Below are 26,799 nucleotides of genomic sequence, written 5' to 3'. Positions count from 1 at the left end.
TGACAACTGTGTCATATTGAATTTGCATAAATTAATCACAACTCTTTTCCGATCCATTTTTAATCATAAAATTGAGTTCACCATTTTGTGTTACTTTGCCAATTCACTAGACAAAATCAAATACAATAACCTATTGAGTAAGTTCATGTTTATACTGATTCATATAGAGAGTCATGTATAATTATATAACGATTGCTGGGTGATATGATAATTGGATACACGAGGGTGAACCTCGAGTGTATTTACTATCATATCATCCAGCAATATTGAGTTGATATTCATTTATTTTTCGAGAGGACTGTTAACACCAACTCAAATGACTAGTGTTAATAACCAAAAGTATCAGTTGAAATAACCAGCAATTATCATCCACTGCGTTATGTAAAAATGATTATCAAACAATCTAATGTTAAAAATACAATGAAACTGAAGAGTGTTTCAGTTCCCTGTAAGGTTCAAGTCATTGATTGCTATTAAATAGGAAAAGAGATGGTTGATGATATTGAAGATGAAGAAATAATGAAATCACAATATATTAATTGTCACATGAAATTATCACCTTTGTCTCCTTTTCTACTTGAATCTTATTTACTGTAAAACCTATTATTTGTTTGTCTGCCTCCAGAATTTGCTGATTAGATGCAAAATTGCAGGTTTGAATCTTCGTTATGTATTTCAATATTCATTTATATTGATTATTTAAGGTTAGTTAGTTTTAACCGTTTAGCATCAATCATTTATGTATTACAATCTATACTTTTCCTTATTCTAGTTTAATTGCATTTAAAGTTGATAAAGGTTGTATTTACAACCGTTGACAGGTTATTTGAATTCAGTGAATCTAACAGTCAAGTGTTTACAATTGAATATGCAAACATGATTATAATCAAAATTATTTGCTTATTAACTTTAATAACGATTAAATACCGTTAATCATAATAATGTCAGTTACAATGTTTTTTTTGAACAGAAATGATCGTAATCCATAATCAAAACATATTAACCCATTAGGATTAGTGAAGTACATCAAAAACTGTTTATGTTGTTAAATTTCGTCTAATTTGTTGCTAACTGTTTGATTAAGAACTTATTTCCTTTTCCCGTTTTAACTAATTTTATTTAATTACTTGGTTTACTCCTCGAATCACGTATACATTGATTGGGGTTGATTGGTAGCTTTTAAGTTGAAAACAAGTAATAATTTAGCACCTAAAACAAGCTAATACAGTAAACAAAAGTACGTTTAGAGCCACAAAAAGTATGAAAAAACAGTGTTAGTTTGATTTGGGATCTTAAATGGTTAGCTATATTTAATTTTAAAGGCAACCTTTTTACACTTCAATGAAGTAGCTACTTGCTTTTATCAGTAATCATAGTTATTAGAATCAAAACTACAATTCAATTGTAATATATTTATCCTTTTTGATAAATTTCATTATCATTTTATAGGGTGAAATGTATAAAATCAAGGAACCCTATTTATCAATTTGGGTTTTTTTCCCTTCTCTTTTTGATTAGTTTTTTTACCTACTTGTGAATTAACTTTAATTAACTATCAACATTCTAATAAATCTTTCCCAAATTTATAAGTTGATGGTCAAAGGTAAGGCCTCATAAAGCTTGCTTTTCCAAGGTAAATTAATTGCAGAAAATAAACGGCAGAAAATTTATTTATTTAGATAAGAAAATTGCCTTCGCACTGGCCTTCAAAATTAATGATATCATTCACTATTTTTTATTTATTTCTTTTAAAAAAAAGCTTCCAAATAAAGATTGAACGATTATCATTTTTGCTTAGCTAATTTGATTATTCAATATCATTGAGAGGTTATCTTTGAAGTCAACTTGTGTTCAATATTGGACATGCTTAATGGTCGATACTTGGATCGAGGACTTGAGTTAGACTCGTTTGATTGTCCAGGTGGAGTTGTATTGTCTTGATTATTATGTTGATTAAGTGTTGATGATGGGTGGGAAGGATTTGTGAATGAAGCAGACATCCTGTGGGTTACAGTTATCGATGAAGGTGAAAAAATGGCTGATGCATAATCTTCAAAACTACGTAAATCACGATGCTGATTATAAATTGTTTCAATGGATCGAGCTCGCTCTTCAAAATAATGTTGATAAAAGGGAACCTGAAGACGTTGAGCTCGAGAGGCATTGATTGCAGTAGCCCGGATAAGGTCACTAAGAACAGAATGATGAATAATGGCTCCTGAATAAATGGGACCAAAAAATGGAACTTCAGGTTTACGTGAAACTTCTATGCGATAATATCCAGGTAAATTGCTCAATGGATAGATAACAATGAGAACATCACAAAACTCTGTGGGTATGATTCCTCTACGATAGTCACGAGAATGTTCAGACCAAACAATGTGAACTTCATCATTCCCTAGATGAGTTAATTTTCTTCTCAATGAATCACTTTCTTCAGCTTTAGCAGGTATTCGAGTTGAAACATGGAAAATGACTTCACAAAAAGAGTCAGCAAAATATGGAGCACTAACACCAGTACTTTTATTTGATTGCAATCCTCCTTTGAAACCAGAGTGAGTTTCCAAATCAATCTCCCAACCCAGGCCAGAGACAAACTTTTCAAACCCAGGGCTGCCGCTTTTATTCAATAAAATTGAATTTTTATCTTCTTGTCCATCAGCCACGTATATAACAGCAATTTTGTGAGTTTCACGACATTTTTGATTATCAAGATTTTTTAATTCTCTGATGGTTTTGTCATTTTTATTAAGCAGTTCAATATGTGGACGTTTCTCCCAAAAAAGGAAACCTAACTGGTCAATGAGCTGGCGACAGTGCATAAAAAACATTTGATGATAAGAGGATTGATTGCAGTCTGGTTCATTAACAGATGATTTGCTTTTAATGGAGTCAAGAGATGAAGTAGCATTTGACTCTTTGCGGTTTCCATCTCGAAGCACAGGTCTTTCAATGAAATTCATTTCTTGATAGTGTTGATTACCCAGTAACGCCATCATGTTTTCCTCAGCTTGATCAAGATTATCGTTGATGGCTGGAACAGGAGTGTTAGTAAAATATTTTTTACCAGCAATTGTATTGACTATCTCTCGAAGAATCAAATCCAAAGGGTCATTTCTCATGCACGGATCATCTTCTTCCTCTTTCTCTTCTAGATCTCCCAGACTTCTGGATTTAAGGGAAAAATCATCCGTAGGTATTGAATAACTATCCAAAGAGCTTGGGTTACGGCGATAATATGAAAAAATCGGACAACAGTCCCAAGTAAACTTTCCAATTACATCTCGTATAATTATTCTTATATAAGGATCGTTTTTAATTGTATTGTAGGAATGATTTTTCAAAGTATCCCCACTGCCACAACTGAGATCCACAAATGAAACTATACTTGAATTGTTTATCATACAAACAAGTACATTGGGTGCATTGAAGAGTTCAGCTGTAAGCTCTTCGTGATCTTGCTCGGATTTGGAAATGAAGAAATTATCATCAGCTTCATTTATACAGCTGGAGAGACGAGGTGCACCAATAGTAGGTAATGGAAAGTGATCTAAAAAGTATATAATATGACCAAGAAGCATTTTGGCCGCTAATTGTACAACCAATGCATCACTATTTGTTTTTTCAGAAAATGGATCGGCATTATTATTTCTAAAGGCTGGGTGAAAGTGAGATCCTCCAAGAAGACCAAAGTCTCCTTCTATATTACCAACGTTTTCAGACTCTGAGTGTCTTGGGTTTGTCTTTTGAGATGATACATTATCACAGTTGAGTTCTGATATGACATGATTTAATACCTGGATTATAAGAAACAGAGTTATGGGACTTTGATCAGATTTGATTGGACTATACAAAATTTTCCGCGGTAAGCACAGGCACCAATGTCCAAGGCACATAAGCAAGCTGAGAAGCAACTGTTGAAAGAATGAAAGAAAATATTAATTAATATCTTTGTGAAGTTATAAAATTTGATTCAACTTACATTACGATAATCTTTATAAGAGTTGCTTTCACGAACCATCGTCAGATGATTTGTGATAGAAAAAATAAGACCCTCAACAATTTGTCTGGGAATGTTAGGATAAGTCTCGACAAGAAAGTTTATATGATCAGTTTGTAATTTTAGCATATCGCATGCTACCCTTGAAAGATATCTGTTATTAAACTGAAAAATAATAAAATTATTAGATAAATAAGCAACTAAAAAACTGCAAACTTACTCTTGTTTCAGCAATAAATATATTAATGATTTCAGGAAGTATATTTGACATATTACGATTTCTGTTTTTCAGATCTTGGTAGATAATTATTCCAAGACAATTGAGTACAACACATCTTGCTAAGTCAGTTTGCTCTTGTTTTCGGGCTCCCATCAGAATTTTCAAAATTGAATCCTATAAAAATAATTAAGATAATAATTAAAATGGTATTTATTAAAGCTTATTGTGACGTTGGCCAATTTAACGTACTTTTGTGTTGCCACAATCAATAAGAACAGGTTCGAGACTATTGGGATCTAGGACTTTCAAATTATGACAAATTTCGGTGAGCGACATCAAAGTACCAAGTAAAGACAGTGCCTCAAATCGTGGTATCTATCGTTGGATCAAAAGTTGAATTTTCAGTTAAAAATTATTAAAAACTAAAATTTTGTTGAAGTAAATCAGATTTTTCATACATTAAAATCTTTAGACTCTTTGGCATTAACGATAATATCACAAGAATGTACAAAGTCAAGCAAAAGAATTGAGGATCCTTTCAGACTAGATGAAAACAGTTTGACACCAGAGTATCTGATAATAGTACAGAGAGTTTCCTGAAAAAGAAAGAAAATTAATTTGATTAGAAGGGCGAAACTTCGAAATAAATAAAGATTGAAGAAATTATAGATTTCTGAATAATTTTGTACTTACCAAATCTTTCGAGTGAAGACCTCGATGGATAGAACAATAAAATAAAGATAAAAATTCATTTGATGAATGAATCTCTGGCATTCGAGTAACAATTAAACAGAGTAACTTGTAAGCAACTATTTTGCCCTTCCTATAATGATTAGAAAGTTGAAGAGTTTCAAATAGCCATGAAGCAAAAAAATGAATCGGTGGTACGTAGAGAGGTGGGGGTGGAGTAGATAAATTGTCAAGGGAAACTCCTAAATTATCTCGAATGACCAAAAATATATCAACGATATTGGATAAACACTCTATAACTTGAAAGTGAAGCTGGGGATCTCTAATTTGGTTTACATCACCGAGAGAACCAAGCATTCGACGCCAAATTATAAATGAGCTTTCGGCTGACCAGCCTCGATGAGGTCCTCCGGCTGCAACTGAATGTCCAGTTGAAGATAAACTAATGTTGCTATTAATGGAATTGCCTTCAATGTGACAGGGAGAATCTTTAAGACTATTTGCATCTAAACCACTGGATGGTGTCGGTGAGGGTGATCGCAAATGATAAACGGAAGATTGTGATGAGGATGGAGATTCAGTCAGATTAGTTGAAAAATGATCAAGAGATTTACTTCGCGATGCAGATCTTAATTTTGCGAAACCGTTGAATTTGGAAGATAATGGCGTAGTTTGGATGACAGTTTGTGTCCGCTTGCGAGTTATAGATTTTTTTCTAGCCAACAATTGACTATCACTGGGACTACGAACGAGAGCTCGATTAGCAATGGCAAGTTTTGTTGGCAAATTATTTGTCGTAGGTGTTGAATAATCAGCATTTGTAGTTTGTGATCTTGATTTTGTTCGCTGTGTCACACCGTCGATTGCATCAATAGAACGTTTTGAAATGGAAAAATTGGTAGAAATTTTTGTTGCATTACCAGAATTATTGTCGTTTGAAATTTTTGCAGGTGAAAAAGATACTGAGCCATCTTGTCGAGTAGATTTTTTACCATCTTTGGAAGAACGTGAGGGAAGAAATGCTTTTGGACCTTTTTGTGTTCTCTTTCGTTTGTCAATCAGTCGTTCCAAAGGTAAATCATGAAGATTGATATGATAAACATGATAAGAAACATTTCTTGTTAGCGACTCCATGTTTTTACTCCAGTCTTTAATCAGTTCCTCCCACTGAGTCAAGGATGTAAGAATTGATTGAAATTGTTCCCATAAATTTGATGATATATAAGCCTCCAAGTTTGCTTTTATCATACCAACAACTAATGTCTAAAAATAAAAAATGAAATTTGATTAAACCATTATTACAAACAGATTACTAAAGACGCAAAAATGATTTCAAAGCATAAAGTGATAATAGCTGAGATGATAGTGAATTCAATTTTCAGTAAAACCACAAAAGTTTCCCATGAAACGTCTTGTAAACTTGATTCACATTCAAACAACGATTGAGCAATAAGTAGGTTGATTTTTACACAAAAGACAAAACTTTGAAAGCGATTGACAGGAAAAATTGGAAAATGAACTTGATTGTTGACAACAAAGTATAACAACAAATAAGTTAGACTAAATTCTTCAGGTGAGAAACCTTAATAACCGCATTTCAAGATGAAAAATATTCAGAACTGATGATTTTGATTTTCGTCTATTATTGAGAAAAATATTTACCTGAAAAAAAGCCGGTGCCAGACGTCCACCAAGAGAGTCTTCTTTTCGAGGAGGAACCTTTTCGGTATACAAAAAAGAAGTGATTCGAAGCAAGACTGAGAGCAGTAATTCCCTAAAGGTGATAGAACGAAATGATAAAAAGATGTTAGTTGATCAAATTGGCAAAATCAAATCTTTAGTTCGCTCAAAATTACCATGTACACTTATTCATCTCGAGTTCCATTAGCATATATCTCCATGTATTTAAAACTCGTTTGCACATTTCAACTTGTTCATCAAGCAGTTTTGGATCATCAGAAGGCACTTGAAAAAGAAATATATTAGCTGCATTGGCAATGAAAACTCGATATAACGCAGAAGGTCCAGCCTTGATTGTTTCGCTTTCATTGTATTCCTCAGATGTAGATGATGGATCCTTCATGAAAGAAGGTACATCATTTGTACAGAGAATCCAATTTCGATAAACGGAGACTACAATATTCATTGTACTGGCTTGTTGAAAAGGCATTAAGAAGGCTTGACGAAAAATTTGATGAAGTAAATTGATATTAGCTCGGTTAGAGCAAAAAGTAGATCGCACCAAGTCATAATCAAAAGGAGTTGGCTCACGCCATTCCGAATTTGATTCATGAGATGATAAACTACCAGATGATTGTATTTTATTCTGACCAGTCTGCAGATTATCATAGCTATTGCGTCTTCTAGTTACTTCTTTCTCTTCATCCCTCATATATTTAGCCAGCCAAAGTATTACAACACATTTAAAGGGTAACAGACGATCTTTAACAGCTTCTTCGTCAGGCTTACGAAGTGTTGGCACTTCAAGGGTTGGTGCATAGATAGAAAATCCAGTATCCAGATTGGGAAACAGGTGAGGTAGATAGATGGATTTAAATTTTTCAAATAAAAAATGGAAACATTTCCTTTGTCTGTATTCTTTTGGTTCTCTCCAATAGACCCGGGAAACTTGAGATACTAAATAGTCCATAAGATATTGTAAAAAATAATAATTTTTAGGTTCTCTGGGTTCACTTTGATGAGCAGGTATTAACGGCTCATTATCACAAGAGTTGAAAGCTGAAGTTGACCGATAATTCGAAGTGTCACTGGTGTTACTTTCATTTGTAGAATGATCAACATAGAAAGCTGAATTTTCAGTTGGTTCACTTTCACCAGCCTGTTTGTTAATGTATGACGCGAAGAAATTGGGTACATTAGGTACTATTCCGGGAACCAATATGGCAAATAAATTATCTAAGACTGGGTCATTCGTTTCTCCAATGATTTGATACCAGATCAAAAAAAGTCGAATACCTTCTTGTCGAATCTGAAGAGAAAACAAAGAATGAGTGAGAAATATTAATTATTTAGATTACATAATCATTTGCTTTGTGACTTCAAATCAGTTGATTGAATGTTTGTTTAACCCCAAAAAGATCACTAATTATTTTTTTTGTTCTTATGGTTAACCTTTCATCAAAAAATAATCTGTTGCTCCTACAGCTTTGATTGTATTAGCGTGATGGAAAAAAGTCAAGTTCAAGAAAATTCAATATCACAGGCCTCAGTAGATCCAAAGAGTGGTCAAATCACGGGTCATTGCGCTTGATTTCTTTCTAAAAAGTTGATTGTTCATTTCAGAACAAACCAATCAAACACAGATGAGTAGTTTTACTTTCACAGGTATATTTGATGAACAAACAGTCAACATTTGATCTGATTCACCTTTCTCTTAAAAAATTAAACAAAATTTACTTTGAAACTGTTTCCAGGGTTAAGTAACTTTTTCATCACATGAATCAAGCTATGGAATTGCCATTTTCTTTCAATTTGTTCGGGAAGAAGAATAAGAATTTTCTGAAAATAAAGAAAATGAAATTTATAGTTAATGATATTAAATATGAATCGCCACGTTAATCATAAATTCATGATTATATTTATCAATAAAAAAACAATAATTTTTATTAATAGTTGTTTCTATCAGTCCAATCTGGTAGTTAATAAACAGCATTGAATCAAGTAGGTGAAACCATTGGTACGTTGTAAAATTTTCAGAATAGCAAACACAGTTTATTAGGGGCTAATAAACATATAGCTTAACTTTAATCCATGATTTTTCTAGCAAACTATTAAAATGCTAACTGATTGAATTGACAGATAACTTACCTCAAATAAGTAGAGAATCGGTTCATAAAGTGTTGTATACTCTTCTCTGACTTGCTTTTGCCCTGGAAAAACGAAAAAAAGCTCTGTTTAGCAAAGTTATCATGATAACAATTTATTTGACTTTTACTAAATTCAAATAGCTTAGAATTTAAATAAAGATTGACAAATGATAATGAATATAAAACTTGCAACCTCACCTTTTTGTTTTGATAAAGCCTCCTGTGTTGTGAATGCATTGAAAAATATAAAATAAATATGATGGAAGTGAGCTTGAAAAAAGGCTTTAGATTCAGCAAGGTCATAGTTTTCTGTGAAAATTGGTAATAAAATGAGAATAAGGCAATAAATTAAAAAGTTCAAAAGTTATGGGGAAAGTTAAAGGACAATAGAGATGAAAAGTAAGAAATTTTTACCTAGAATGATTCTCATATGTTTTAACCTATTGAAGCAATCATTCTTTTCATCCAAAACCTTTTGAACCGATTTTTCAACCGGGTTTTGTTGTTTCTTGGTAAACATAGTTATTAGTTCATTGACGATTCACTAAGTATAAAAATGAATAAAAATAATGTTGGTTACATTGATAATAATTAAAAAACAAACAAATTGTTGATTGCACTAATTGTAGAAAAAGAGAAAAACTGACAACAAAAACAAAACATGAGTTGCTGCTAATAGGTGGCGTTGTAAAATAAGATGCATCATTCAAAAATTGCTTTTGAGCAAATCAAAGGTGAATGAAGCGAGTCTAAGATTTTAAGATGATCATTGATTAATTAATTAAGAGATTGTATTCATACAGCAAACTCACAAAATGCAAGCTGTTAAAGATGGATTTATAATAATTCTTAACTATAGACTACTTAGGTGTTATATTATTCTGGGTAACGTACATTTACAGAGACAATTTTACCTTCTCATGTCACTTCATTGTTCATTTCAACTGTTGAAGGAAAAAAAGTTGTCGACAAAATCAAAGTGAACATCAAATGTTGAGTGTTTAAAGTCGCCAATTGAAACATTTATACAGTCAGGTAAATAACAATAGTTATTTACTGTCTATTTCATTGTTTAATCATTTTAAGCCAATGAATCAAGGAAGCGAAACATAATGAAAAACACTTATTGTTTGCAGTGTAATTGGTGTTGGTATCTCTTTGATGTTTCATTATTTTTTGAAACTATCCGATAGACATTCATCGATTCTGATTTGGAAAGAAAATTAATTTCAACAAAATGGTTTATTGTTGGTGGAAGAACCTCGAACTAATTCAATTATTATTTAATAATGAGAAAGTAAGATAAGATATTCATACAGGACGGAAACAAGATAAACATGAGAAATAAATGTATGAATAATTATACGTTTCTTGCAAGAATGAGTCTGATGTGAGAAAAAATAAACATAAAGTAATTCAAATTAAAATAGCCACTTACTTGATATTTACAGCAATTGAGTCCAAATTTTGAAACTGTTAAATTTTCAGGCATCAAATTTAATCTGATTGCATGATGTTTTAATGTAGTATTTGCTTGAAAATAATAAATTCAGTCAGGGTTCAGCACTGTAAACTAGAGCTTTAATAAATGCTCCAAATCAAAAAGAGTCACAACTGAATGGCACAATATAACACTGAAAATCCATCTGAATTTGTTGTCACTGTTGCTGACAAGATGTGACGAGGTTATTATTGAATTATTAAATTTGTCTTGAAGAGATCACATTGGATTATGGGATAACAAGGAAGGTGTAAGAAGACATTAACCATTGTAAGTCCAATTGAAGTCACAAATTAAACAACTGAAGTATAATTGATTGTTGGTAATGATCAATATCCATACACGCATACAGTTTTAGTTAAGCTAGATTAGAAGACGTTGAGAGAGTCTTTTGAGTAGAGATGTAACTTGTTTGTGTTTTAGGTTCTTTCGGGTATAAACACAATGAAATGTAAGATTTTGGTGTATTGATAGAGGACTTAATGATAGTGAACTGAAGAAGCAAGTGTCAAAGTTTCCATCTTTTTCATTTTACGCTTCATAACAGATAACAGATAAAAATGTTACACAAAAATATAAAACAAACTAAAAGCGCTTTAATGGAAGTGTATCTGGTTAACTAATACTAGAGACTTCGTAGTTACTGGCAACTGGTTAGAGGAGGGAAAGTAACCAAGTATGGTTACGGTAACCAGTAATTACTTGTTGGCTATTATTGTTGATAAACTTGATCAACTGCAAAAATTATTAAAATAAATGTCAGATCAGTAAAGGCCTGAAAGAGTTAAAACCTTATTTATAAATGAATAGTTTAGATTTGATTCTGATTAAGTTCAGTATTCTAGTTGACAATTGCAATGAGCAACACCGAATAGCAAACTTTATTGGTTGCGGCTTAGTTGGAGTCACTGTTTCTCTGAATCGACCCATTGAATGAAAATGGTTTTTGAAATTTACATTGGAAAATTTGTTTGATTGATTGACTTCATTGAAATTTTTTATGGCTCCATGAATCGAAACTCTTGAAATCCGAAAGTCTAAGGTTTTGACTATACATTTTAGCTCTTGAGAGTTGTAGTGAGTTTAGCTGTTCAAACTGTATAAGTAATGTTTTTTGTTAGAATAAATTGTTCAGGTGAGAAACCTTAATAACCGCATTTCAAGATGAAAAATAGTCAGAACTGATGATTTTGATTTAATTTTATGGAAAAGCCTTGAAAAATGAAAACCAATAGATGATTATTTGAAGCTGAACTATTAATTTTGAAATGACTGAACATTGATTTACAGCAATTGAAACTGAGTCATTTCCTTTCTAGTTGATTACGATAAATTAATTCAATGCGTAAATCTGGTTGAATTAAAACCTAATCTTCTAAGGCTTCGAGGTGAATTAGGAATTGGAAACGTTTACTCGAAGTGATTGTTCACTGGGACCGATTAGTTCAAGAATTACTGTCCTTGGGAATGGGCGAATAGGCTTGAAGGTAAAAATCCCTCGCAGGTCGACGTTGAATAAACGATGGTGAGGTTAATAAATATGATGAATAAAATGGTGCTGGTGTTGGTGGAGGTTCAATGATAACTCTGGCAATGATTCTAGTCTTATGCCATCATATCCTATGGTTACCTTGAAATCACCATTGTTTATTAAATCAACTTTCTGTTGAGTTGAAAGAGTAGGCCAAAGTTAATCATAACGATTAAATATGAAGCTATTATATGATTTAGATGAATTGGAAACATAACTGTATTTCAATCCGTTTCCTTGAATTACTGCTTCTTTGCATTGCCAGTAGACAATAGACGACAAGAATAATTGATTACGGTGGTTTCTCGGTTGCAATTTGATTAACACCGTGTTGATGGTGGCGATGAATGTGATCTGAAGAGTAGCTGTGAAGATATGAGTATGCTGAGTTGGCTGCAGAGTGTGAAGATGATGATTGAGTTAAATTATTGTAAAATCTATTTTTTTCACGTCCATAAGGTAATAAACCATTATTTGACTCTGTTTGCTAAGGTAACCACCACTGGTGTTTCCGCTGGTTGGATTATTTAAACCATTATCATCTTTAATGGTATTATGAGAGTAAGGTGCTGATGAGGATGAACGTAGATAACCATGAAAGTTGTGAACACGATCGATTTGTGGCCAAAATGACCGAAGATCATATTCAAAACTGAGGCTAGTAACCATAATGACGGATCAACCACGGCGAGGTACTATTGATGACTATCAAGATCGATTGTTAAATCATTGAGATGACTCTATTAGGGCATTGAAAGAAAGGAAAATTTTTTAATTAAGATAATTTAAAACCATAAACGAGTCACTAAGAAAATGGTTAAAGAAAAAGATAAAGAAAAAGTTTCAAAGTTTCCAGATTATCTGGTTAACTATAATACATCGACTTCGTAGACTTCGTAGTTACTGGCAACTGGTTAGAGGAGGGAAAGTAACCAAGTATGGTTACGGTAACCAGTCATTACTTGTTGGCTATTATTGTTGATAAACTTGATCAACTGCAAAAATTATTAAAATAAATGTCAGATCAGTAAAGGCCTGAAAGAGTTAAAACCTTATTTATAAATGAATAGTTTAGATTTGATTCTGATTTAGTTCAGTATTCTAGTTGACAATTTCAATAAACACCGAAACTAGTAAACTTTCTTGGTTGTGGCTCAGTTGGAGTCAATGGGACAACAACAGTGATTGAATAAAAATGGTTTTTGAAATTCACATTAGAAAATTTGTTTGATTGATTGATTTCATTGAATTTTTTTTATGATTCCATGAATCGAAACTCTTGAAATCCGAAAGTCTCAGGTTTTGACTATACATTTTAGCTCGTGAGAGTTGTAGTGAGTTTAGCTGTTCAAACTGTTTGAGTAAATGAAGATGTTTTTTTTGTTTATGAGCTTTGGTGAGCTTTTTAAATTTGAGGAAAGTTATCGGGTAATTCAATATTTTATTAGTTTAAAATGAGATCAAAACAATTAAGAAATGCTTTTTGGAATGGTTATTTACAAGCCAATAACCTGACAAATATGGCATTCCAAGATCAAGGATAATTTTTAACAATAATTTATCGACTTTAATGTGAAGATGAAATTGGCATTTGATTTCGTTTTGCTAACAATTTTAAGTTGGAAGTGAATTAAAGTGAATAATGTTGTTAAAATTTGTGTGATGATATTGAAAACATGGAAAGTTAATCAAAAAGGAAGAACAAAGATGAAGATGAATAACCATGTTGTTGTTAAGATAATTATATTTATAATGGAATAACAGAAAATGATGAATAAATATGATGAGATCCTAAACAGTTGGTCATGGACTTGGTTCAAAAATTTTACACATTGGTGACCTCAAATTTGATAGCAGTGGTTCATTATGGTTAAGAATTGTGATAATGTAATTTTAATGATTGATGAATGTGATGGTCGACAAAAAATGTTGCTGGTAAAAATGATGTTCATCTGGCTGATGAATGGTAACGACTAGAGATCAATAAATAGACATTATTGGAGCAAAACAGAGCCATCAATGATAAACTAATTGTGTCATGACGAGTAAACCAATAATGATTATAGATGTTGGTACCAATGATGAACCAGAATCTTTATTACAGCCATCATCCTTGCAGCAATAAACACAATCGTAAGAGTCTTTTGACATATCACATTGTTGACGAAGTTTAAAAATGTTGTCGAAAGCGGGTTCACGGAAATTACATGGTCCAAGAGCACATTCTCTGATCACTTTTCGTGGCTGGTTAGCTATAGATATAATAAAATAGACAAAAGAATAGAGATAAAAATAGTAAAAATCGATAACAAATTAGCATAACTCTGATAATTACCTGTTTTAAGCATCCTCACTAAACACCTATCATAAGCTTGGTTATTTGGACACTCTATCAGATCTACATCAGGACATGGCTCCGAGCTGTAGCTATCACATATGTAACATTTTAACCCAATCACCTTTCCAACGATCACTGAAAAACAAACAAATAATTAAGAACAATTAGTCAAATAATAAGATTTATAAACATTAAATTGATAAACAAGAAATGGTAACTCATATCCATTAAAGATACATTATGCCTTGTAAACATATGATTTTCATCTGTTCAACAAAACTGGTCTCATCAAGGGGGTTGCATTGAAATTACAGTTAATTTTAAATATTGTTGTTACAAAATAAAATGAAAGATAAAACTCAGAATTTTGTGTCGTTTATTCCATAAATCAACTCAATTTGAAGATAATAATCATTAATCTTTAATCCAAAGAGTACTAATATAATGAATCAAGCTCTCTTGTTATGCACAAAAATATAATCCGTGATTAATTGATCACAGGAGAAATCATTTTCTGTGTTTATTAAGCTTTTTTCCTGTAAACTTGATTATTTCTCACGAATTTCAGATTTCAATCTGAAAAAATCAGTCTTAATGATTGAAAGATTCATTCGTAAAATTTTTTAGAAATGAAGTTTTAAGGTACAAAAAATACAGATTATGAATCTGAAAGCTATTTTCAGTTGAATTTCATAAAATAAAATTAATTTCAAGTTTCAAAATGTTGAAAATTACAGCAATTAAAAGATCGCAATTTTATCATAAAAATCAAGTGTTGATACACAGCTTTCGTTGCTTAACAAAGGCAACAAAAAATTTATCATAAGTTTGTGATGATGTCAGTCTTTAACTAACCTGAGACTCGTTTCAAGTTTTTCATGGTTATTTATGTTCATCATCAAGCTCAATACCGTTCAGATTAAAAACTGGGTTGCTAAATTGATTTGAAAGATATTCCGTTGATTAAATAAAATGTACATTACAACAAGAAGGGAGTAACGATCAATTTACCATTTGAAAGTATAAGCATTTCTTGAATTGTCCAAGGCTTATTTGATCATTCATCTCAATCAAATCAACTTCAATTACACCAATTGACAAACATTTTTTTAACTCTCTTTCAACCTCTTTTAGTCAACCAGAAACATATTGACAATAAACAATTTACAGAATTGATCTAATAAAGTTGAAATGTAAAAAAAGTCAATCATTTCTGTTGAATCTAAATTTCCCTCGCTTCAATATCTTCTTGCAAGGAACGATGGCGAAACCAGAGACAAAACCTAAATACAGTAAAAGCTTGAGCCATGAGCGTGTTGAACATATTTCAGATATAATTGGTTCCTGGGGTCCACTTCAGAAGCGACTTTTCCTATTTTTGGGAATTATTTATTGTGTAGCTCCATATAACAATGCAAGTTTATTTTTTTATGCCATTAAAAGTGATATCGTCTGTGTTGAATCGGATGATTCAGAGGTAAGTTAATGTGTCTTCATAGATTCTGCTCTAGTTTTTACTTTATAACCCAAATTTTGTAGACTTCAATTGAAGCAGATCAATGTACATTTGATGAATTGGATTCTTGTGCATCTTGGTATCACAATGTGACCAGGACAACAATAACCAAAGAGGTGAGTGAAATGATAAATTCAATTTTTTCAGTTCCTGTGATACACATTCATATGAGATTTAGTATCATCTGGCCTTTTGATGGTAATTTTTATTCTAGTGGGATTTGGTTTGTGAGCGTTACTGGCTTCGATCAGTTGTCCTCTCGTCTTACCAGTTTGGCTACCTAGTCTCAGGTCTGATTGTTGGTTACATCTCGGACAGGCATGGACGCAAACTGGCCATTTTGTTTTGCATTTTACTGGAGATTGTCTGTAGTCTCGGTCTTATTTTATCACCAAATGTTTACGTTTTCATAGCAATCCGAGTTTTCCATGGTATTGGTGGCTATGGACGTTATTTGGCCTCAGTTATTTTGCGTGAGTTTCTTCTAAAAATTTAACCATCCACATTATATACTCATCTATTTTTATCATACCAATAGTCATGGAAAGTGTGGGACCCAACCTTAGAGGTCGAATCCTTATCTGTTATGAATGGGTTTGGTTTCTCGGGGAATATGTCATGATGTTTGTCACCTATCATGTACCCAAGTTTAAATACATTTACATGGGATCAATGATTTTCCAATTACTATGCATTGGAATTGTAACAATATTACCTGAATCAGCTCGATGGCAACTTGTGGTTGGACAAATTGACAGAGCTGAGGAAACGTTGCGCTTGTATGCCAAAAAGAGGAAATCTAAAGGTGCTGAGAGTGACACTGAAACTGCTAACAAAGACGACGAACAAAAGGAACTGTTTGACCTTAAACTTGACAAATTGCGGGGTCATCTATATTCTGGAGAAAGGCCAACTACATTTAGAGGATTATTTTATTTGATTCGTCAACCACGAATCTCTCGATTTTGCTTTGCATTGTATGTTATCTGGTTTCTTCGGACATTCATTGGATGGGGATTAATCTATAGTACACTTGATCTTTCTGGTAATGTTTTCATCAACAATGCAATCATCTTAACAGCAAGTGTTCTAGCCAATCTATTCATGACCTGGAAAATTGATTCCTTCCGCCGTCGATCAATGTTAATCACGTTTTTCTTGATGACCTCTGTTTTGCTTTGTGCCTCAATTGCATTCGTTGAATCTCATCAATATATTATTCCTCGGATGATTTTGATTGCCTCGGGTAAATTTTTCTCAACAGCCATCTACAGTTTAGTTTATGTTTACACATCAGAAATATTTCCAACCAACATTCGTCACCTTGGTGTTGGAACTTGCTCCATGGTATCAAGAATTGCCTCCATTTCAGTTCCATTCTTAGCTCAATTGGTGAGTTTAGGTTAATTTTAATTTTTGTAAAATTGATTCTAATTGTCTTCTTTAAATATGTTAAACCAGGCCTTTTCCTGGTAGCGATTCAAGTAAGGTTGATTCGCTTCTCTCATGAGCTCAATATGATCCATCATTTAATTCAATTTAATTAATTTTATCTTTCTTTTCATTTAATTTGATTACTTAAAGACTGCCGCTACAAGTCTGAAATTAACTTTTGGTATATTTGCTGCAATGGGAATCGTTGGAGCATTAGCAGCAACATTATTACCCGAAACAAAAGGCAAAGAGATTCCTGATACAATTGAAGGAATGGTTGAAATACATGCAATTAACAAACCATGAACAGTTCTAGAATTAAAATGAATTAATTACTGCTTTAAAACATTAAGATTTTTTTTTGAAAATTTAGCAACAAGAGATTCAAGTTTGTATATTGTTATTGATAATTTTACCAAAAACATAATTTATAATGACTAACCTAAACATTGTATTTTCAAGACTCAACTCAAAAATAAAGATTACTCTCACTTTATTTGTGAAACTAATAACATTTCTTCGTTGCAATATTATAATAGATTCGTCAAACTCACATGTATTTTTAATCAAGATAGTCAACAATTTATGGTTATTTAATGCATTATAATCGTTCCAATGTCATAAAACTAGGATTAATAAAGATAAAGTCTTAATATAATAACCAACAACCTCATTAACAGAAATGAATATCATTAACATTTCGTCTGTCAAGACTTCAAGTATTGATTGTGGTTTGAGTAAAAAAATTGATATGAATTATCTAAATCTAGCTAATTCCAATCATCAGAGAGCAATTTTATTTTCAGATCAACTGTTTGCTTCAAACCATCAGAGATTCAGACTCTTAATTTCTGGTCAACAGTTAATTGACGAATTCATTTTAGTTCAATTTTGTTTTGTCATCAAAACTGATATTAATCATCAATATTAATCATAATGAAAATAGTTTTCTTGCCAATGGATGCGTGAGTATCAATCAAATGACTTTATAAATTCTTAATTTTAATTTGATCTTTTTCATTTTCAAGTTATGGTCATGTCAACGCTTGTATTGGCTTGGCAAATATGCTTCGAGACTTCGGTCATGACTGTACATTTGCAGTCGTCAAACAATGGCGTAAACCTGTTGAGGAGCATCAATTTAAAGTTGAAATTTTGAATGATCCAACAATTCCTGAGGATCAAGATATGCTTTACAAATGGGGAAAATTCATGAACGATTTGGCCCATACTTTTAGTGCTCCACTAAAGGATCAACAAATTGAATTAATGGTACCATCTTTCAGAGCCTTTATTAATTTCGTAAAACTGATTGATCCTCAGTTACCAGAAATATTTGAAAAAACACAGCCTGACTTAATTATCATGGATTTTTATGTGACCATCCCTTCAGTGATTAAATCAGGCCGACCCTGGGCTCGTCTTTACTCTTGTAATCCTTTGGGAATCTATGAAGGTGATAATGTACCACCGAGTGGGTTCGGTCTCGCTCTCAACACTGATATTTCCATTTTCAAGGAATTGAAGGTGTTTATGACGGAAATAATGAAAGACCTTAAAAGTGAATTCGACGAATGGTTGCTGTCTAAAAATATTGAACCAGATCCCTATGATTTCATCAGCTCATCTGCATATCTTAATGTATACGTATATCCATCGGATCTTGATTATTCCGAGCTGGGTTCACCTCCTGAGAAATGGTTTAGATTGGATCATCTTGTTCGTAAAGTGAAACAAGAATCATTTGGTTTCGATGAGTCTTTCTTTGATAAACCAGGGAAAAAAGTATTTTTTACATTAGGCTCAATGGGATCTTCAGACATTGAACTGATGAAACGTCTCATCTCAATTATGGGTCAATCAGAGCACCAATTTATCATTTCAAAAGGTCCATTTCATGACAAATTTCAACTGGCAGGTAATATGGTTGGAAATAAATATGTTAACCAGATGGCAATTTTACCCAAAGTTGATTTGGTCATTCATCATGGAGGTAATAACACTTTCATCGAGACACTTTATTTTGGCAAACCTTGTATTGTTTTACCCTTGTCTGGAGATCAACATGACAATGGACGTAGAGTTGAAGATACAGGGATAGGTCGTTGTCTAAATCCATACCAAATTAATCAAGACCAATTTTTAAGTACAATAGATCAACTTTTAAATGATGAACAGATAACAAAGAAAGTAAATGAAACTGGGGAAAAAATTTGTAACTCTAAAAGCATTGAAGGCTTGAACACAAAAATCAACCAACTTATCTCAACTCATGTAAAGGTTTAACATTCTATTTTCGTTCAATTTAACTGTAACTTTAAAAATAAAGTAAATTTCACATCAATCAGAATTAATACATTAATAAATAATACGATAATAATCAAAACCTAATTATAAATTGTCACAATTCTTAGAATCATTAAGATGCATTAAAAACAAATCCCAAAAACTGTCAACAACTGGAAGATCATTAAGTGGTGTAATCTACTGGTAAGTATTCTCATTAAGTTTCTGAATTGAAAATGACAATTTATGATATTAATAAAGTTATCAAGGGAAAGCACTTTGATTACAGATTTAATTTGGAAACAATCTTTGATTAAGGAATCTGTATATCTTCATGTCAATGAACAAAGGTATTAAATTGGATTTGATTTTCATGAAACACATGAATTTGTGAAACTGCGGATTTAGCACCATTATTTATCTAGCAGTATCCAACGATTGTACAAAGTATGGACTTGATTCACCTTGTAAGATTGTGAACAGTTGCTTGTTATTAACTTTTACTGAATCAAATTTTGCAAGAAAATTTGATTTATCAACTTTGAATCTATGAATTTTATGTTTTACACCTTAATTATGTTCCCTGAATTCATTCAATTTGATTGATTTGTTTAAAAGTATAACTTGAACCATTACCTTCAATCTTCCTTTTTGGTGTTTGAAGCAAGTTATAAATATAAATTACATTATATTTTTAAAATTAATTTTTATTCATAAACTTGTCTATGTAAATAATGTTCACTGTTTATTCATATTAGAAAATTAAAATAAAATCAATAAATTCTGGGCTCTTGAGCTTTCTCCTGTTTATAGCAGAAATGACCAGATATATATTTATTTTAACATGAAACATAAATTAAACATGCATTATTGTTAGATCTTAATGTTATTTTTTTATTATATTTTGCTGTAAATCAATGTAAATCATTCAGTTTTATCACTATTTTTATTTTCATATTTGAATTTATCATTTACGTTTCTTTTTGTTTGCTGTTGGATGATAATGTTTCTTATTCTGGTAACATGGAGGAAAGGAAAGGCATTCAGAATTCGGAATGAACTTGGGATGAAATGGTGGATAAGATGCATACAATGATGACAAGGGAAGAAGAAGAAGATGAGGAAAAAGTATAAAGAAACTCACAAGATGAAGATGAATCTGGTAACAGTTGAAAGTTAAAGGTAAAGCTCTTCAACTGATTGCTTCTGTTACTATCTTGGATAAGGTTTGCTGATGATACAGCGAAAGAAATGCTTACAATATTTAACTTACCACTAAAGATAATCATGATTTATTAATGAAATTTGGTAAAAAGTGTTCTCTGTTAAAGGTAATTCGGTTTAGTTGTTTCAACTTAAACTTGAAACAAAAAATTTAAATAAAATACAACCATAATTTAATTTCAATCTATTTATGGTTCCAACTTTTCTTGCTTTTGGTAATCATCAAATACAAAACATACTAACTACAAACGCTCAGATCTACAAGCAAATTTACAGCTTGATTTGAGCTCTGAATCAGCCGTTTTGATTTGATATGTAATGAAACTTGGAGTTGATTGAAATTGTCAGTGAGATTAGATTTTTACTGAAACAAAAATTTTACTCCTAAGCAAGACACCAATCAGATACCAACTTATATGACAAATGGAAAGACAATGGTTCCAACAAAATCAATAATAGTTTTTGTTGAGATTTGATCAGATACATGTTAACCCAATGCTGGTTAACCTAACACCTCATAATAGTGGTTTCATCATATTTGAATTTGGAGTGAATATGAGCACATTACAAATTATAATTATTCAAATTGAATGGGATGATTGACTGTTATAACAAGCTGGGATGATTGAAATAGAGATGTCAATGAGTTACCATGAATAATGAAAAAGGAAAGGTTATGTAACAATGTATTTCTTACCTGTTAGAAAGCATGTTACCAGGAATGTAAGGTTGAAATCTTTTCTAATAAACGAAACCATTTCTCTGTAACAAGAAATGTTAACTGGAGACTTGTAAGGTGAAGACAAAAGTAGAGCCAAATGCGACGAGAGGAGATGAACGATTGGTAAGATGATTACAATTCACTGGATACATAGATGTAACAGAAAGATATTGAAGTCTTAACAATTGTTTAAATGGGTGAACAAATTAAAATGAATTTAACTTGTGTCGATGGTTATATTGTTGATTGTGGTTATGGTAATGAAGAGAGTAAAGATGGAGATGGTGAAAATGAAAAACCAAGAGTGTGAATAAAAAGAAGCAGAAAAAAAAGCCAAGGAAAGGAACAAATATTAGATGATGAGAATGCAGAGAAAAGGAATGAAGGAAGAAAAATGAATAAGGTAACAAGATTGGTGTTAAGCAATGGTGTGAACCAAATGGATGAACCTTCAAATGGTTGGTGATAACTGATGATCAGATTCGTATTGTAAGAGTGACAATTAATGGAAATGGTTGGATATCACATTAAGATTAATGGAGACATTGAATGTAAAGTTGGTGGAATGGGTTAACATAAAAAAAACAAAAGCAATCGGTTAGAGGGAAAAGACGAGCAACAATGTACAGGGACAATCTTTATATTATGTACTGTTAGGTTGATCTCAACAACAAAGTGAACAGATCATGTTGACCTAAACTAAAAACTAAATCAACACCAGATTATAAGTTGTTACCCATCATTTTCATCTTTCTCCCCACTGGCTTATCAAACTGGGCAGGTAACACTGTAAGGAAAAGACAAAACGTACTCCAAGATGAGGATAAACTGGAAGAAATAGGAGGAGACAAGGATAAAAGAATAATCATCATCATCACCATGAAAAACCTGTGAGCATGTTTATTCTGTATTCTGTGTAATACTTTTTTTCCCGTTCCCTCAACTGTTTTCAGTCTTCACCAACATCGCATTGCTATTATAATTTTATTTTGTACTAAGATCTTTTTTTTCCTCTCTTCTTCAGGTGCAACCCTTTTTGTTTCACTTTTTTCCTTTTGTTTCATTTTCTTCATGGATAAGGTGAAAAAAGTAAAAAGTTAGGTTATGGGTAATGGCAAGTATCTGCTTCTATTACTTACTGAATTTCATTCGCCAGAGGAAGATTTGATGGTGAATCTTGCAAGATGCAAACTCATAATTGAATAATGTTTTCACAATTACAATGAAATACTCCAAACCTGTCTGCGTACCTTGGATTGACTAAAAGTCTGGAGGATTTATCAACGGTAATAGCCAGTTAGTTGGGATTAAATACTGAAATTAACAAAACTAATGTCTACTATAGATTAACAATGCTTGAAGATATAAACACAGTATTCAAACAATCAGTAAATTAATAGTAGAAATATTAATTCTGTTCATTAATTCATCAAAATTTACATTTTTACTAAAATCTTAGGCTTTACAGGTTAAAGGTATTGAATGATGTTTTTGGGTATAAATTGTTGCTTTAATGCAATGCTTCTGATTGTGAGTTAACCCTTGATTGTGTTTTTGAAGAAATGAATTTAGCTGTTTTGGACTCAAACTGACAGACTAAATATTTTTGTAATTGTCTAGTAAATTCACATTTTGTTGACAATATTGAAATAACCTCTTTTAAATTGTGATAAAACTAATTGTTGGGTTATTCTGTAAATTCAGTGAAAAAGCACGAACTTTTGAGATGGGTTTCTATTCCAACCAAACAGGTTATTCTGCTAGATGTTTCAGTGTACTTTGCCCACTTTTAAAAGCTTTTAACTTATTCTTTCTATAGTTCATTCGATAGTTTGTTTTAACAAGGATCATCAGATGTTCAGTCCTGACATGCGAATTACCTTAATATTGAAATTTTAAGTGATGAAGGTATTTTTTCAGTTTTATTTCCTATTGTCTTTCAATTGAAATTTTTAAGAGAAAGAACCACTCATGAATCACACAAGATTTTTCAGTGCATTAAATCATTCGAAAGAACATCCTTCGAAGTTTATTTTGACCTAAAGATTAAAAATTTCATACAGCAAAATGTGCAACTTATTTGACTTTGTTGCTTTACTTAAATTCAGTGGCTTGAAATGTTAGTTTCCAAAGCATTTTTTAAAAAAGGAAAAGGCAAGAAGAAATTAAAAGCTCATTAAGCTTTGCTTTTTATGTTTAAAAACAGATATTCAGATTAATCTACACTCTGTAACACCGTTTGAATTTTCATCACTTGCATGAAGAGTCTAAAAGGGTGATACATATTATTTAATAATTTGAAACATGTTTTTCATTTTTTGTAGTCGACAAAAAGAGAATCCGTTAAGAAAAATTAGGCTTGAGTGTAGATTGATTAAAACAATTTATTTTATAATCCATTGGAGTAACTTTAAATGTAAGTAGGTGAATTTCGTAAACTGTGTTCACATGCACTACAATGATCAGCTTCTTCAGAATTAACAAGAGTACAGACTTTGCAAACTTTTCCACAGCTTGTTAGATTCGTATTATCTAGTCCAGGCCTTTCTCGACTACGGGAACACATATCACAAATATCAGTTTGATTAGTATTCAAAAAGGTACAATAAGCACAAGACCAGGCTCCATTATCAATGTTACTGGCCTCAGAGGAATTATTGGATTTATTGAAAGATTTTTCACGAGTTTTACCAACACGGTCTAAAGGCTCAATTCTTTTTTCGACCAATACTTTGTCCTTTTTTCGATCTCGTGGCTCATCATTTGTTGGCTTCCTTGATTTATCTTCATCGGAGAAACTTTTAAGGATGGCATTAATTCGTTCTTCTAGTTTTTTATTGGAAGCATTGTTCCCAGTTGAATTACTGGCGATTTTAGAAGTATTACAGGAAGATGCGTTGGAGTTGGTTACGCTAGTCTCAACCGGTAAACGATAAGACTCATCAGATCTAATAACATCACGATTTGAAGCTCTTAAGGGTGCAGAACGACGATCCAAGCTACTAGGCTTTGGTCCTGAAGATTTGAAGTTAAAAGAGTTCAATGCACCGTCTATTACATCTACATCACTTTTGTTTAAATTTAAATCATTGTATTTAGGCTGAGCCAAATAGTTGGTGGCTAAAGATGGAGGAAAGGACGATGAGGTAGATTGTTGAGGATGTTGTACATGTTGATGAAGGCATGATGGGTTATAAGAGCTGTATGAGTTATGATTTTCTGCATAAGAATTTGCGTTGGATAATTCACTAGCAAACATGGGTGGAGGAGCAATATAACCAGTAGGTGTATGGATTCCGTGATAAATTACATTCGGACTTCTTTGTTCTTCCCCACTGAAATGGATAAGATCACGGGCACGAGAATTATCAACATTTGAATGGTTAACTAATTCTTTTGAAGGAGCGATGTCATGTTTTCTTCTGGTTTCCCGAAGCATTGGGCATCCATTTTGGTGATATTGACTGACTTGGGGTTGTTGAGAAATAAAACGTCGACTTTGTATAACAGGATAAGTTTGCTTGCCGTATTTTGAAGAAGGATCAGTTTCAAAATCAATCAACTTGTCAGAGTCAAAAACATAATTAACCAATTGATCCATAGAACATATCGAATTGGCTCGGATATTTAAAATTTGAAGCCAGCTCAGAGAGATATTTTTCCTTTTTAATGCATCAGCTATTTGAATCATCATTTGACACTCGACAAAAGCAATTAGACAATCAAGCGATACTCGAGCTAAGGTATCTGGGTCAATTATTGAAGATTCGGCAGAGTAGACGATGACACCATTAACATTTTTATTTCGATAACCCATTAAATAGAGAATTTTAGAGGCTTCACGGAGTTGTTTGTCGACTAAACCTTTCATATAACCACCATAGGGATATATTGTACGAAACTCTTTCCTCCAAGGCTTGGTTAAAAGGCTAGTGGCGTACTTTTCAAGTACTTCGAATGCAGAAGCAGCTCGGCAAGCAGTAAAATCCTTGTTCTCTATAATACTCTTATCAAAACATTCAGCAATCTCAGTATTTTCAAATTTGTCGCAATGCGGAACCATTGATAAATACTCTACAATCAATCCTTGAAGTTTGGTTTTATGAGCCAATTTTTCCGGTGTATCGTCCCTATTAAGGTAAGAAAGGTGTCCTTGGAGAAGACACTTCTTTATTTCTTGAAGTGATAATTTATACATCATGGGAGGAGTGGCTGAGATTCCTGATGTAAGCGGAACACCTGGCAATATTCCAGATTGATTAAAACGATGGGTTCCTGGGAAGCTTGAACCAAAACCATTAACATGAGAACCATTAAGTCTACTGTCTAAATGATATGCATTACTAGAATGACTATTCATAGTAATAGTTCAGCTTCTAAATTTCATTGTTTATCGTCTGATTTTCACCAGCGTTTCCTAAGAATGTACGTTTTAGTTGAAATTAGTATTTTTCACAATCTTAACTTGTTTACAAATTGTAATCCAATTGAAATCTTTGAAAATGTTGCACTAAAAAGAAAAGAGAAATTTTATCAGAATATTTGTAGAATTCCAATTGAGAAAAAAGTTAAAAATGTAATTCGATGATATTGTTTAGATTACTATTAAGGTGTAATAACTGGTTTTTATACTAGATTAACCAAAATAAGCTATAATTTCATCATATGCAGATAGGAAATACGAACAGATGAGTTAATAAAATAAAAAAGGTGGCTGTTTAATTATAATTCAGTGTAGGTTGCATGAGGCTGAATAAGACTGGAACCTATTTGAAGGCTAAACAAAAATAAAAAAAGCTGAATGAAACAAAAATATAGTGATGATTTTCAATAACAAATGATAAAAATGGTAAAACAAAGATGAACATTTGACGAGAGGGAAGGTTCATTAAAATTTATGATATACATGTAATGAGAAGAGTAGGTCAATTTATAAGATCAACTTTTAAAAGGTAAAAACTCATTTAATAAGGCATAAAAAGAGGTAACTACATTTCACACAATGATTATTAACTATAAATCATATTATTAGAAATGACTAGATATTTATAGACAATTTAACAAAAAGATGAAAAGAGAGAATTGACCAAATTAAAATCTTACCTTTTGCAGTTGACTTAATTGGCCGATATCTATACAATTCAGGGTTGGGTTGATGATAATGAACAAACCATCAGAGGTTATATTCGAATGATGATTAATTCGTCATGATTGTACCGTTTTTCCAACATAATTTAACACTTTCTTTCAGCACATTTGTTATAATGAAAGAAAACAACAACAACTCAGTTACTACTGTAGTACGCTGTAAACAGTAGATTTTTACTGCGGCCTTGCAAACAGGCTGATGATTACAGTTAAGAGAGGGAAATTTAAAATGTAACACCTTTCTCATTGATTTTTATTATTCAGTTAATTTCAACTAATTTCAACCTTTACTATTATGGATTTAGATCGGTTGATGTTTGATTTGAAGCATCTAAAGGCTATTTAAACACATTTCATAAAGCT

At 32.1% G+C, this 26,799-nt stretch overlaps 5 protein-coding genes across 6 annotated transcripts; 2 read left to right on the top strand and 3 right to left on the bottom strand.

Moving 5' to 3' along the window:
• Positions 1-1,652: 1,652 nt before the first annotated feature.
• LOC107363471 (ral GTPase-activating protein subunit alpha-1) lies at positions 1,653-10,304 on the bottom strand. Of its 2 annotated transcripts, XM_089267530.1 has the most exons (13): positions 10,176-10,304; positions 9,152-9,281; positions 8,936-9,046; positions 8,739-8,800; positions 8,328-8,429; positions 6,767-7,899; positions 6,573-6,684; positions 4,914-6,173; positions 4,679-4,816; positions 4,470-4,595; positions 4,221-4,394; positions 3,983-4,165; positions 1,653-3,914 (listed from the first exon to the last, which is right to left on the bottom strand). In XM_089267530.1, exons 2-13 carry the CDS (start codon positions 9,255-9,257, stop codon positions 1,818-1,820), a joined length of 5,604 nt encoding a protein of 1,867 aa, XP_089123656.1. In that variant the 5' UTR covers positions 9,258-9,281; positions 10,176-10,304; the 3' UTR covers positions 1,653-1,817. The 2 variants fall into 2 exon arrangements, with proteins under 2 accessions (XP_089123656.1, XP_025016878.2); XM_025161110.2 differs by lacking the exon at positions 10,176-10,304 and having other exon boundaries at positions 9,152-9,410.
• A 2,886-nt stretch (positions 10,305-13,190) lies between these two features.
• Positions 13,191-22,147, bottom strand: LOC107363486 (uncharacterized). The gene is made up of 3 exons (XM_015930717.3): positions 21,265-22,147; positions 14,105-14,242; positions 13,191-14,021 (listed from the first exon to the last, which is right to left on the bottom strand). Exons 1-3 carry the CDS (start codon positions 21,323-21,325, stop codon positions 13,786-13,788), a joined length of 435 nt encoding a protein of 144 aa, XP_015786203.1. The 5' UTR covers positions 21,326-22,147; the 3' UTR covers positions 13,191-13,785.
• LOC107363477 (organic cation transporter protein) lies at positions 15,034-17,553 on the top strand. The gene is made up of 5 exons (XM_015930708.3): positions 15,034-15,584; positions 15,647-15,739; positions 15,838-16,096; positions 16,162-17,015; positions 17,208-17,553. The coding sequence occupies exons 1-5, from the start codon at positions 15,369-15,371 to the stop codon at positions 17,361-17,363; spliced, it is 1,578 nt and encodes a 525-aa protein (XP_015786194.1). The 5' UTR covers positions 15,034-15,368; the 3' UTR covers positions 17,364-17,553.
• LOC107363479 (uncharacterized UDP-glucosyltransferase YjiC-like) lies at positions 17,994-19,343 on the top strand. The gene is given in 2 exon segments (NM_001323130.1): positions 17,994-18,022; positions 18,086-19,343. Coding segments are annotated over 2 exon segments (1,287 nt in total).
• Positions 22,148-23,554: 1,407 nt separating the features above from the next.
• Positions 23,555-26,545, bottom strand: tamo (PUB and ZnF_RBZ domain-containing protein tamozhennic). The gene is made up of 2 exons (XM_015930705.3): positions 26,392-26,545; positions 23,555-25,798 (listed from the first exon to the last, which is right to left on the bottom strand). The coding sequence occupies exon 2, from the start codon at positions 25,646-25,648 to the stop codon at positions 23,699-23,701; it is 1,950 nt and encodes a 649-aa protein (XP_015786191.1). The 5' UTR covers positions 25,649-25,798; positions 26,392-26,545; the 3' UTR covers positions 23,555-23,698.
• Between the last annotated feature and the right edge of the window lie 254 nt (positions 26,546-26,799).

Source organism: Tetranychus urticae, chromosome 2, assembly GCF_039701765.1.
Source record: "Tetranychus urticae isolate SD_2017Ah chromosome 2, NJAU_TeUrti_SD_1.0, whole genome shotgun sequence".
NCBI lineage: Eukaryota > Metazoa > Arthropoda > Arachnida > Trombidiformes > Tetranychidae > Tetranychus > Tetranychus urticae.
Note: the sequence above shows the minus strand (reverse complement) of the source record. Positions and strands in the feature narration are given on the sequence as shown.